The 14,154-nt window shown below is 46.8% G+C and overlaps 1 protein-coding gene across 3 annotated transcripts in view; it reads left to right on the forward strand.

The window, feature by feature from the left end:
• CASP9 (caspase 9) overlaps positions 1–14,154 on the forward strand; it is a 30,272-nt gene that overhangs the window by 5,626 nt on the left and 10,492 nt on the right. The window contains exons 3-6 of one of the 3 annotated variants that reach the window (XM_027110095.1): positions 8,599–8,633; positions 9,557–9,733; positions 10,162–10,251; positions 11,444–11,591. In XM_027110095.1, the coding sequence (XP_026965896.1) occupies positions 8,599–8,633; positions 9,557–9,733; positions 10,162–10,251; positions 11,444–11,591 (450 nt within the window). The remainder of the gene's footprint in view (positions 1–8,598; positions 8,634–9,556; positions 9,734–10,161; positions 10,252–11,443; positions 11,592–14,154) is intronic. The other 2 variants (XM_027110097.1, XM_027110096.1) reach the window with 2 other exon arrangements.

Here is a 14,154-nt window from a genome sequence, read left to right on the forward strand (position 1 = left end):
TGTGTCCCCTGTGTTGGGGAGCACGGGCTCTAGGCTTGCGGGCTTCAGTAGTTGTGGCACGTGGGCTCAGTAGTTGTGGTTCGCGGGCTCTAGAGCGCAGACTGAGTAGTTGTGGAGCACAGGCTTAGTTGCTCTGCAGCATGTGAGATCTTTCTGGACCAGGGCTTGATCTTGTATCACCTGCATTGGCAGGCGGATTCTTAACCACTGCGCCACCAGGGAAGTCCCCTCAATAAATGATTTAATTTAATCTTACCAACTCTCTTGTAAGGTAGGTGCTACAGTTTTCCCAATTTACTGTTTTTTTTTTTTGTTTGTTTGTTTTGTTTATGTTTTTTGGCCGTGTTGCTCAGCTTGCAGGATCTTAGTTCCCCCACCAGGGATTGAACCCAGGCCATGGCAGTGAAAGTGCAGAGCCTTAGCACTGGACTGCCAGGGAACTCCCCAGTTTACTGTTGAGCAAAGTGAGTGACAGATTGAGAAATGACTTGCCCCAAATCACATAGTTAGTGAGATGTGGAAACAGGACTGCAGTCCAGGCTTCCCCACTGTCTGCTCTGCTGTATGGTCTCACATGTACTTTGCACTGTATTTCATTTATCCAACCTCTGTTAATGGACATTTGTGTTGTTTCTGCAGTGGCCTTGCATGTTCATCTATCTCCGACTGGGGATACATTTCTAGAAATGGAATTACTGGGTTAAAGTGTACATGTTCCCATCTGATAGTTGCTGCCAACTTGGACTTCAAAAACATGCCATTTTATAATCACACCAACCATAAGTGAAGGAGACCATTTTCCCACACGCTTGCCAACAATGAGTATTAACATTTTTTCCTATGTGATGGGCAAAAAGTGGTATCTGTTTTCTGTGCTGGATAACTGCATGATTTTGGATGACTTGTTAACGCAGAGAAACAAACATACATACTGAGGGTCTGGGGAAGAAGACCAGTTCTGGAATTATTCTACCATTAGGGAGGGAGGGAAAATACAAAGTCCAACTGTTGCTATCTTGTTCGGGGAAATGTCAGTGTGAGTCATTTAGGGCCAACAGTCTTGACTTAAAGCTTCCTGGTCTTGTGTGAGTTATTTTATTTCCTGTTTGTTGTGAATATTTTTTCCCAGTGGGAGCTTAAATCTGAAGGGTAAATGATAATAACAATAATAAGATCACTTTAAAATGTATATATTGATACACAGTGCTTTTCAGGTCATCAGAACAACCCTGTGCAGTGGTAGACAGGGCAAGCTTCTCTGTTATCATGCCCCATTTACAGGGGAGGAAGCTGGGCTCTGAGAACAACTCAGTCACAAAGCAAGTTCAAGGTCAGAGCTAGGACTTGGGCCTTGGTCTCCTGGCTTAATAGAGCGACTGCCCCATCCACCCATGATCTGCTGAAGGATGTCCCTTTTAGGAGCTGGGCTGGAGGCTCCTAAGTACTGCACAGGAATGTTTCCCAAGGTCGGTTTCATGGTGACCCACAAAGGAAGAGTTCTGTAGTCATACCAGTGGATGAGTAGGATTAGGGCCATCAGCTGGACTTCTCAGAGCCTTTAATAAGTTAATATGGGAAAGTGTGCTCTAGGTCAAGGTTTCTCAAGGGGGAGGGGCAATCTCCCCTCCCCACAAGAGACATTTGGCAATGTCTAGAGACATACTTTGTCGTTACGACTGAGGGTGGGTGAGTGCTGTTGGCCTCTCGTTGCTGCTAAACATCCTGCAATGCACAGGACAGCCGCATAACAAAGAGTAATCTGGCTTAAAATGTCAAGAGTGCTGGGGTTGTATATACATACTGCTCTGGAGTATGAGTGTTAATAATAATCATAGCTGAGCTCACTTTTATTAAGTTGTCAAATGTGTCGGGTTTTATGTACCTCACATGTACTAATGAACTGAGGCATCACTGCAGCCCTATGAGGTTGGTAGTTGCTCCTCTTATCCAATAATACAGATGGGAACTGTAGCGGCCCCGAGACTGAATAACGTGTCCAATGTCACGCAGCTGGTAAGTGGTAGAGTAGGGATTTGAACCCAGGGACTCTGGCTCCAAAGTCCAGATCCACTCCATCTACTGCCTCATAAAGAACTAATTCTCTCATTCTCTTTCTTGTTCCTGTTTTTGTGCCATTTACTCATTAGTTCACTCAGATATTTACTGAGTACTTGCTGAGACCTAGGCATCAGCCTGGTGTTGGGGACACAGCATTAAACAAAGCTGCAGAGTCCATGCCTTCACATGGGAGGGTCAGACATTCAATCCATGCTTGCATAGCTGGGTCTTTAATCACCGCTGTGGTTAGTGCCTCAAAGAAATTGAATACAGTGCTTTGGGGGACTTACCAGAGTGGGTGGCTTTGTCTTTTGATGTTTGGTGGGAAATGCCTTTTCCTTCAGAATGGAATTAACTTTCTTAGTTTTGGACATGATGCCTTGTCACTGCTTGTCTCAGCCAGGACCGCTTGCAGGGGGCGGGCTGGGAGAGCTGTTGGTGGCGGCATGAGTCAGGGTTCTCCAGAGAAACAGAATATAGATATAGGGATGTATAAAGAGATTTATTATAAGGAGTTGGCTCACGTGATTGTGGAGGCTGAAAGGTCCACAGTCTGCTCTCCTAGAGACCCAGGAAAGCCCACGGTATATTTGTGGTCCAAGTCCAGAAGCCGGAGAACCAGAGAGCTGTTGCTGTACATTCCAGTCTGGGGGCGGAAGACCCATGACCAGCTCAAAGTCAGGCAGAGAGTGAGTGAATTCTCCCTTCCTCCACCTTTTTGTTCCATTCAGGCCCTCAACGGATTGGATGGTGCCCACCCACCGTGGGGAGGGTGATCTGTTTACTCATTCTGGAGATTGAAATGCTCATCTCATCCAGAAACATCCTCCCAGACATACCCAGAAATAATGTTTAAGCAAATATCTGGGCACCCTGTAGTCCAGTCGAGCTGACACATAAACATAAATTGGCCATCATGGTGGCCTGCTTACCTGGGCTAAAACTTTCTTGAAAGTTGGCTTTTTAGCCCTACCTGGTCTCCTGGCCCCTTCACCGTGGAGCTGGTGAGTGTGTTCACCTTCTATTAACAGTCAAGCTCTCTGAGTCTCCAGTTCCCCTCTGGCAGCTGGGGATAAATGACAGTCCTTCGCAGCTGCAAGGCCTGCTCCGAGGAGTCAGTGAAGCCATTCTTGGAAAAGACTTCACGTGGGGCCTTGCCTTGGGCGAGCACTCAGGCTGGTTGGCTTCCTTCTGTGATTTCTGAGTTGGCAAGGGCCAGCGCTAGGACATCTACCCCTCCTTCCCTTGGGCAGCAGAGAGGATGTGCTTCCCCCCTTCTCCTTGTGCTGGAGACATGGGCATATGCCCAGTAATGCTCAGGCTATGACTGATTCTTTTGCACACACACTTGTCCATATGTGCTTCTTGTCCCCACGGGAGCTGTCATTTTGGGAAAAACGGCTTTCACGCATGGTACATCTGACCATGTCGTCCTCCGTGAGGGTCCGCAAGCGTGCCATGCTCTTGTACCCCTCCCTGCCTTTGTTAGTGCTGTGACTGCTGCCTCGAGCCTTCCCTACCTCTTTATTTTGGTACCTTCGTCTGTTTACTCCTTCTACATGTCCCTGTAGCCTATGGACCTCTCAAGAGCAACCATTTTGCTTTGTGTACCTTTGAAAATTTTTTATTTATTTCTATTTTTTTTTTTTAATTTTTGTAATTTTTACTTTTTTTTTGGCCGCGCCATGCAGCACGCAGGATCTTAGTTCCCCGACCAGGGATCGAACCCCTGCCCCCTGCAGTGGAAGCACGGAGTCTTAACCACTGAACTGCCAGGGAAGCCCCCCCCCCTTTTTTAAGTAAAAAGTAAAAAAAAAATTTCAAGTTTTATTTAGGTATAATTGACGTATAACATTGTGTAAGCTTAAGGTGATGATTTGATACATGGATATACTATGGAACGATTACCACGATAAGGCTAGTTAACGCATCCATCAACTCACATAATTAACACTTTTTGTGTATGTGTCATGAGAGCATTTAAGATTTACTTGCTTAGCAACTTCCAACTATGTAATACAGTACTGTTAAATATAGTCACTATGCTCTACATTAGATCCTCAGAATGTATCCATCTTAAAGTTGGAAGTTGGTACCCTTTGGCCAACATTTCCCCACTTCCCCAGCTAGCCACCACTGTTCTACTCTCTGTTTCCATGAGTTTGGCTTTTTTAGACTCCACATGTAAGTGAGATCATATAGTATTTGTCTTTCTCTGTTTGACTTATTTCATTTAGCATAATGCCCTCAGGGTCCATCCATGTTATCGCAAGAGGCAGAATTTCCTTCTTTTTTTGTGGCCTAATAATATTCCATTGTATATATACCACATTTTTTATCCATTCATCCTTCTGGGGACACTTGGGTTGTTTCCATGTCTTGCCTATTGTGAATAATGCTGCAGTGAACATGAGGGTGCAGATAGCTCTTCAAGATCCTGGTTTCATTTATTTTGGATATATACCCAGAAGTGGAATTGCTGGATCATATAGTATTACTATTTTTGATTTTCTGAGGAACCTCCATACTGTTTTCCATAGTGGCTGTACCAATATACATTTCCACTAACAGTGCACAAGGGGTCCCTTTTCTCCACATCCTTGCCAACATTTGTTATCTCTTGTCTTTTTAAATAGCCATTCTAACAGCTATGAGGTATATCTCACTGTGGTTTTGATTTGCATTTCTCTGATTAGTGATGTTGAGCAACTTTCACGTACCTGTTGGCCATTTGTATGTCTTCTTTGGAAAAATGTCTATTCAGTTCCTCTGCCTATTTTTTAACTGGATTATTTGGGTTTTTTGCTATTGAGTTATATGAGTTTTTAATATATTTTGGATATCGATCCTTATCAGATATACAGTTTGCAAATATTTTCTCCCCTTTTGTAGGTTGCCTTTTCATTTTGTTGATTTTTTCTTCTGCTGTGTAGAAGCTTTGTAGTTTGATGTAGTTCCGCTTGTTGATTTTTGCTTTTGTTGCTTGTAATTTGGTGTCATATCCCAAAAAATCGTTGCCAAGACTAGTGTTAAGGTCTTGTGTTTTCTTCAAGGAGTTTTATGGTTTCAGGTCTCACATTTAAGTCTTTAATCCATTTTGAGTGATTTTTGTGAATGGTGTAAGGTAGGGGTCCAATTTTATTCTTTTGCATGTGAATATCCAGTTTTTCCAACACTATTTATTGAGGAGACTCTCCTTTCTCAATTGTATGTTCTTTGCTCCTTTGTCATAAATTAATTGTCCATATATATGTGGGTTTATTTCTTGGCTCTCAGTTCTGGTCCATTGATCTGTGTGTTTTTCTGTCAATACCATGCTGTTTTGATTACTATAGCTTTGTAGTATAATTTTAAATCAGGGAATGTGAGACCTCCAGGTTTGCTCTTTTTTCTCAAGATTGCTTTAGCTGTTTGGGGTCTTTTGTGGTTCCATATAAATTTTAGGATTATTTTCTATTTCTGTGAAAAATGTTGTTGGGATTTTGATAGGGGTTGCATTGAATCTGTCGATCCCAATTTTATGTTTTTGATGTCACAATTTATATCTTTTATATTGTGTATCCATTAACAAATTATTATAGCAATAGTTATATATAATATTTTTGTCCTTTAACCTTTATACTAGAGTTAAGTGATTAACACTCCACCACCACAGTATTAGAGTATCTGATTTTGACTAGGTACCAGTGTGTTCTATATTTTCATGTGTTTCCACGTTACTAATTAGCATCTTTCATTTCAGCCTGAAGACTTTCTTTCTGCATTTCTTGTAAGGCAGGTCTAGCAGTGATGAACTCCCTCAGCTTTTGTTTGCCTGGAAAAGTCTTTCCATTCCTGAAGGACAGCTTGGCTGGGTAAAGTATTCTTGGCAGGCAATTTTTTTCTTTGAGCACATTGCATATATCATCCCATTCTCTTCTTGCCAGCAAGGTTTCTGCTGAGAAGTCTGCTGATAGCTGTAAGGTGGTTCCCTCGTATGCGAGGAATTTTTTTCTTTTGTTGCTTTTAAAATTCTCTCTCTGTCTTTGATTTTAGACAGTTTTATTGTAATGTGTCTTGGAGAAGATCTTTTTGGGTTGAAATTGTTTGGGGATCTGTGAGCTTCTTGAACTTGGATTTCCAAATCCCTCCCCATATTTGGGAAGTTCTAAGCCATTATTTCTTTAAATAAGCTTTCTGTCCCTTTGTCCCTCTCTTCTTCTGAGACTCCAATAATGCATAGATTGTTTCTTTGAATGATATCCTACAGGCTTTACATACATAGGCTTACTTCGTTCTATTTCATTTTTTTCCCTATGTTTTCTTTTGAATGGGTAATTTCAAATGACTTGTCTTCTATACAGATTCTTTCTTCTGCTTGGTCACGTCTGATGTTGATGCTTTCTGTTGCATAGTTCATTTCATTCATTGTATTTTTCTGAGCCACAGTTTTTGTGTGTGTATGTGTTTAAGATTTTCATCTCTCTGTTAAACTCCTCATTTTGTTTGTGTATAGGTTTCTTGATTTTGTTGAATTGCCTTTCTGTCTTTTCTTATAGCTCACTGAGCTTCCTTAAAACAATTTTGAATTCTTTATTGGGCAAATCATAGATTTCCATTTCTTTGGGGTCAGTTACTGTGGAAAACTATTGTATTCTTTTGGTGGAATCTTGTTTCCTTGATTTTTCATGTTCTTCAAAGTCTTATGTCACTGTCTTTGCATTTGAAGAAGGCGTAACCTCCTCCAGTCTTTACTCTTCAATGTGTCCTATATAGTTGGATTTTTGCACCAATCGTGTACTGGAACTTCTCTGCTGGACTCCTGGACTTCCACAAAGGCATTCTTGTCTGTGGGTGATTGTGAAAATTGGTGTTCTTTGGGAGGAGGAAGGCGGTAGAAAACTCTTATTCTGCCATTTTGATGATGTTACTCTCTCACTTTAGGGATCATTACTGCTAATTCAGGAAATGAATACATTTTTCAGTTGTAGATAATGGTATATTTTTGGGGTGTAGTGGAAATTTGGAAATGAGCAGTTGTTAAAGATTTAAGTCTGTGGCCTAATAGGAGTCTTCAGGCTAGGTAAAACCATTTCCAATTTAAAAGATGGAATGTAAATGCATTTCTGGCATGACTTTTATTTTTTTATTATTATTTTTTTTTGTGGTACGCGGGCCTCTCACTGTTGTGGCCTCTCCCGTTGCGGAGCACAGGCTCCGGACGCGCAGGCTCAGTGGCCATGGCTCACGGGCCCAGCCGCTCCGCGGCATGTGGGACCTTTCCGGACCGGGGCACGAACCCGTGTCCCCTGCATCGGCAGGCGGACTCTCAACAACTGCGCCACCAGGGAAGCCCCTGGCATGACTTTTAAACTGGCAAAAGAATAGTTCCCAACAAGGTCCAGGCCCACTCTGAGCAATGAATGGCACCATAGTTGGATCATGAGAATAGTCTCCAGTGTGACTTGGAGATGGTCAATGTGTTCTATTTGTTTAAAAAAGAAAAAGTCCTGTAACCTTGTAGGCTGGTGGCCAGTTGACTTCTTGCTAGTTGAAATGAAAACTCTTTTGATACTGAAGGAAAAATGACCATCTTTACTTATTTATTCATTCTTCAGCTATTTCCTGAGGACCTACTGTATGCTGGGCTCCATGGATTCCACAGAGAGGGAGCAGACCTGGAGCTTCCTTATGTCTTTCTGTTCTAGAATTTCACATAAATGGAATCACACCATATATACTCTGCTGGCTTTTTTTTACTTGGCCTGGGTTTTTGCGGTTATCCATGGTGTTGGCATGTAACTCATTCCTTTTTAGGCTCTGTGGTATCCCTTTGTATGGCTATATCACAGTTTGCTTACCCATCAATTTGTTTTTTTTATTTTTTAGTCTTTTAACAACTTTTATTTGTGACATACAGCAGCATTAATCATCTTTATCATGTTGTACATTACATCCCTAGTACTTACTTAGCATTTTAAATTAATTAATTAATTAATTTTGGCTGTGCGGGTCTTAGTTGTGGCACACAGGATCTTCGTTGCGGCGTGCAGGATCTTTAGTTGTGGCACACAGGCTTCTTAGTTGCGGCACGTGGACTTCTTAGTTGTGGCATGCATGCAGTATCTACTTCCCCGAACAGGGATTGAACCCGGGCCCCCTGCATTGGTAGTATGGAGTCTTACCCACCGGACCACCAGGGAAGTCCCCCCATCAACTTGTTGATGGACGTTTGGGTTGTTTCTGGTTTGGGGATTATGAATAAGTCTTCGGTGATCATTCACGGGCAAGTCTTTTTGTGCCCATTGTGCTCATTTCTCTTGGGTATATATATACCTGGGAGTGGAGTTGCTGGTCAGAGAGTAGGTGTGTGTTTAACTTTATTGGAAACTTCTAAGCAGTTCCCCAAGGTGGCTGTGCCACTTGGCTCTCACCAGCAGTTCCTGAGGGTTCCTGAGTTCCTGCTTCTCTGTGCTTCTGTGGGAGCTGTCCTCACAGTGTCCCTTGCCCTTCCCCTGTTGGACCCCGACATTCACATTTTCCTTCTTTCTCTCTCTCCAGGTGCTCAGGACAGAGCCAAGGGAAATGCCGACTTGGTGAGTCTTCATGTGATTCGGGGCCAGTTGTGTTGGCTTTGGGTTCTTCGGCTCTCCACTTCCCAGATCCTTCCTGCAGCTGTGTCAGGAGCCCAGGGAACTCAACCCAGCTGGAGAGAGGGTCCCAGTCCCAGGCCTTCTACAGCACCCTGGCCCTGGTGCAGCTCTTCCTGCGGCAGATAGTCTAACTCTGCTCTTTCCTCGTCTGTGAAGTTTAGATCTGACGAGGGGTGGGCGTCAGGATCGGCTGCAGCAGCCTCCCCAGACCAAGTCAGTCTCTGTCTTAGTTACAGCGTTTATCGTGTGACTCCTGCGTGTCAGCCCTGGGCTTCGTGCTAGGACACCTGGGAACAGACCACTCGAGTTTCTAGCCCTCATGGAGCCACCAGCCTAGCAGAGGCTAGTCACACAAAGAAATATATAAGTATAAATACTGTTAAGTACCATAAGCAAGAAGAACAGGCTGCTGTGAGAGAGAATTACTAGGGAAACGTTGAACCTCTGGAGGAAGTGGCCTCAGACTCTCCGAGGGTGGCCCGGGTGAGTGTCTGCTGGCAGATCTGACCACACGATTCTCAGGTGCTCCCCTGGACTGGGCGACCTCTAGGTCCTTTTGGGGTGAATGTCTAGGGGAGTTGGATTTCTAAGCTAGCAGCTCCTATCCCTGAATACTGCGATGGGAGCTAATCTTTGGTCCCACGTTTAGCTGTTCATCTGTCACACAGCTAGTGCGCACCCTAGTCTGCTTCGCAGTCTGGAATGCTGGGTGTAGATCCCAGACCCCTCCTTCAGAGGGAGGCAGACTGCATGCTCTGTCCCGTCTCTCTAAACTGTCTACCCCATGAGTGAAACCCAGGAGGTCGCCTTCTCTCCCGAGGAGTGCAATGAGACCCCGGTTTACGCTGGTCCCCGTGCTTGGGCAGGCATACGTCCTGAATGCAGACCCCTGTGGACACTGCCTCATTATCAACAATGTGAACTTCTGCCACGAGTCGGGGCTCAGGACCCGCACGGGCTCCAGTATTGACTGTGAGAGGATGCAGCAACGCTTCCACTTGCTGCATTTCGTGGTGGAGGTGAAGTGTAACCTGACTGCCAAGGTATGGTCCCTGTGCACAGAGAGAGATGGGGGGCGGGTGGGGTAGTGTCCTGCGAGGGACCCTGGAAACAAATGACTCCCCAAGATGAGCCCTTCGGTCTGTAGGACTGTGAGAGGCAGTATGGTTCAGTGGTTACCAGTGCAAGCTTCAGACTCAGAGACCCGGGTTGAGGACTGGCTCTCCCACTCCCTGTGTGACTCCCAAGCCTTAGCTTCTTTGTCTAGACAGCGAGAACCATGCTCATCTCCTAGGGTCATTGTAGGAGTAAATAAAGAGTGCCTAGCCCAGCATCCCTTCCCCAAGGATGGTGGCTATTGTGATTGCTGTGACTGTCATTACTTCACTATTGGCCCTGGGAACAGGGGGCAGACCCGGGACAAGGACCTGATCCGTCAGCGGTCTGGCTCACCTTCAGCCCTCTCTTGTAGCAAATGGTCCAGGCTTTGGTGGAGCTGGCGCGGCGGGACCACAGTGCTCTGGACTGCTGCGTGGTGGTCATCCTCTCTCATGGCTGTCAGGTAGGCGACCTCACCTCCTTGGGCAGGTGCCTGGGAAGGCTGCCCTGAGAGGCTGTGCAGAGCCCCGTCCTTTCCTGTGTCCAAGACACCCTGGCCCTGTAGGAAGAGCCGCGGGGCCCTGTCTACCTCTTGTTCTTTTCTCAGGAGCCATTTGCCCTCTGAGGGGTTGATGCTTCTCCTGGGTGGCACGGTGTCCCTTGGAGAAGCTGTCTGGGAGAGGCAGGAAAAGACAAGCTGGATTTTGTTCAGAGCTGGACATTGCTCTGCTCATGTCAGCTCATAAGAGCTCCCAGTTCCTGCCTCGGTCCTGCTTGGTTTTGTTCCGGGCCGTTTGCTGCTGGCTGGGAGTCGGGACACTGGGACCCACTCTGGGCTTGGCCACTAATGTGCTGGGTCATTGTGGCCACGCCCCTCCCCCTTCCTGGGCCTCAGTTTCCCCATCTTTTGAGTTGAGGGGTTGGACAGAACAGAGGTAACAACCCCTATGGGTTGCACAGTGTTTTCAAAACTGGCAGCTTTAGCACAAATACCAGGATTTCCGGCTTCTCTTGAAAAGCCCCAAAGGTCTGACCTTCTCAGGCCAGCATCCTCATGGAGCAAAGCTCTGGCCTTTGGCAGGGCAGGGGCTGCCCGTCTGGTTCTTTCATTCACAGTGTGGTTCCTAGACCGGCAGCCTGGGCATCACCTGGCAGCTCTCGAGAATGCGGACCCTCATTCAGAGCCTGCACCTTAACGAGATCCCTGTGCACATAAAGTTTGAGATGAATTCGTCTAGAATAGCAGTTCTCAACGTTTCACTGCAAGAGAGGTGCCTGAAGGACCAGACTGCTGGTCCCACTACAAGGGATTCTGATTTAGGAAGTCTGGGTGGGGCCCAGGAATTTGTATGTCTTAACCAGTTCCCAGGTGATGTTGATGCTGCTGCTTCAGGGACCACACTTTGAGAGCAGCCGATCTGGAGGTAGCTGCCCAGTGTCCTCGAGTTAGGCTATCTGGTGCTTATAGGCATGTGAGTTTCAGACCCCTGCAGTAGAGGTGGACAAGGGGCTCTCCGGAACCGACCTGCTGTAACTCAGCCTTGTGCCCCTGGGTGGGACCTTCTAAATGCTTGGCCGCCACAAAGCCTCTGAACAGGCTGTTGGATTCCTACCCTGACTTCTTGGGTTTGTCACCAGGATTCATGGTTTTCTAGGCTAGCCACCTCCAGTTCCCGGGCGCTGTTTATGGCATGGATGGATATCCCGTGTCTGTCGAGAGAATTGTGAACATCTTCAATGGAACTGGCTGCCCCAGCTTGGGAGGGAAGCCCAAGCTCTTCTTCATCCAGGCCTGTGGCGGAGGTAGGCCGGTCCTCAGCCTCCCTGCCCCTGTGAGTCTAGTGGGGAAGCAGCCACCGCCTACTTCCTTCTCCATCGCTCCTCTCGATGTCCCAGGGGTTGATCCAGGCAGCCGGGGGCGTCCCACACATGGTCACTGCTCTCCGAATGTGGCACCCCCACCTAGCTGGAGTAGCTTCAGCTCTGTCCAGCCTTTAGAGGTTTGCGTCTTCCGTCTCACAGTGCCATAACATCAGGGGATCATTCAGCTGTGGCCACTTCAACCTCAGAGACTTGGCAAAAACAAACGATGCAGAGGAGAGAGAAAACCTCTTTCATTTTCCTTATCATCATTCCCCTGACCTCCATCAACCAGACTCCCTTCCCCCTTTCGCAGAGAAAGGGAGGCCATTGCTGAATTAACTACTGGAATTCCCAAAGGCCTAGGTTCTGGGGATTCAGTAATTTTTAAGGATTATTTAGATTGTTTGTAGTTTTGCTATATGTCCTGATTTTAAACCTGAGCCCTACTTCAATGTTACCAGGTTTTCTTATAAAATAAAACAAGAGGGAAGAGAGAACAACATTATGTGTCCTGGATTATGGGACATGATGGCATCTCCAGGGGCAGGGATGTCTGAAAGGCATATCACTTCCTTGTCCCTTGGCCTGATCTGCCAGGGAAGCGGGCATTGTTATACCATAGAACTGTCAGCTTGCGTGCCAAGTGTGCACACCAGTGACCTGTAACGCGGGCACCTGAGGCATATTCTTCTGCACACGGTGATTTGTCCCATACTATTCCACATTGGCGGGGGAGTCATGGGAGAGATTGTCTAGGAGGGCAGGCTCTGGTCATATGATTCATCCAGTAAGTTTATTGACCACCGGCTGTATACACCAGGCTGTAGAGATGCAGAGGTGGGGTCTCTGTCCCCTGGAACTTATAATTTGACGGGAACTGTGTTAAGTCACTATCATGACCCAGGCCTATAACTTGGCCACGAGTGATGGAGAGCACTGGGTTAAATCCTGCGTTAGCTACTCCCTGCACAGCCACGGGCCAGTTAATCTCTAGAAGTCTTGGCAAATAGGGATAGCAACAGAGCCTGGCTCTTAGTGTTACTATCGCTCACATACTAATCAGTGTGGCTCTTTTTTTAAAAAATAAATTTATTATTTATTTATTTGTTTATTTATTTTTGGCTGCGTTGGGTCTTCGTTGCTGTGCGCGGGCTTTCTCTAGTTGCAGCGAGAGGGAGCTACTCTTCATTGCGGTGCGCAGGCTTCTCATTGCTGTGGCTTCTCTTGTTGTGGAGCACGGGCTCTAGGCACGCGGGCTTCAGTAGTCGTGGAACACGGGCTCAGTAGTTGTGGCTCGTGGGCTCTAGAGCTCAGGCACAATAGTTGGGGTGCACGGGCTTTAGTTGCTCCGCGGCATGTGGGATCTTCCTGGACCAGGGCACGAACCTGTATCCCCTGCATTGGCAGGCGGATTCTTAACCACTGCACCACCAGGGAAGCCCTAGTGTGTCTCTTAACACACTTAACACATTGCCTGGTTCATTTTCCTAACTGGAAACATGGCCTCCCTCCTCCTGCTGACCCCAGAGGACTCAGTGTCACATAAGAGCCCCACCCCTGTCACCAGTGCAGTTATCTCAGAGTGATGATGACAGGTAGATGGAGAGGCTGCTGTTCTTGGGTTGAAATCCTTTGTAACTTGTCTTTCTTCTTATGATCCAGAATGTGTGGTCAAGTGATGTGCTTACTCAGAAGTGTGTGGTCCCTCTTTCTCTTGTGAATCAAAGGAAGAACAGACTGAAGGGTGAGCCGGGGTGCCAGCTTTCTGGGGAAGATAACCGGTCTTCTGGGCCGGGGCCCACCCCACTGTCCATTCTCAGCAGCGAAGGAGGATCTTTGTGGTGTTACTCTTTGGACTCCTTAGCAGGGCCGCTGGGCCCTTGATCTGGGCCCGACCTCTTCGCCTCCCCCGCCTGGCACGCTGTGCCCACCCCAGTGCTGCTCAGCTTTCCCAGGACACCCGGGTCTGGCTTACTCCTCAGGCTTTCTATGTGCCATTCCTCTGCCTTGTCTCCTGGCCACCTCTTAATCATCCATCCTTCTGGTTACAGCTTATTGTCACCGCTTCCAGGAAGCCTTCCCTGAACACCTCCTTCCTTGCAGAAAGTCAGGGTTCGCGCCGGCTGTTGTGCTCCTGCAGCCCCCGTTCTTCCCTTGTCTTAGCACTTTCTCCTTGCATTCAGATGGCCTCGTCCCCTGGTCAGCTCTCTGAGGGCAGAGCCAATCACATCCACCCTGCAGCTGGGTCCCCAGCCTGGCACAAAGCCCACAGTATGCTTGCATCTTATGTGCATTCTAACTGTTTGAATTTGAAATAGAACCATACAAAAATATGGTTTGAAGTAATGTGGACTCCTGCCGTTAAAAACAAAACCAAACAATTCACTGACAACAGCAGGATTCCAAAGCTGGAACGCAGTGATTAAGGTGCCACTTTCGGAGCGGCAGTCTCTGCTTAGCTCCCTGCTGCGGGATCTTGTGTTTAACGCTGTTGCCACATGGT

This window comes from Aethalodelphis obliquidens, unplaced genomic scaffold, assembly GCF_003676395.1.
Source record: "Aethalodelphis obliquidens isolate GAN/ISIS:26980383/991018 unplaced genomic scaffold, ASM367639v1 scaffold9, whole genome shotgun sequence".
Lineage (NCBI taxonomy): Eukaryota > Metazoa > Chordata > Mammalia > Artiodactyla > Delphinidae > Aethalodelphis > Aethalodelphis obliquidens.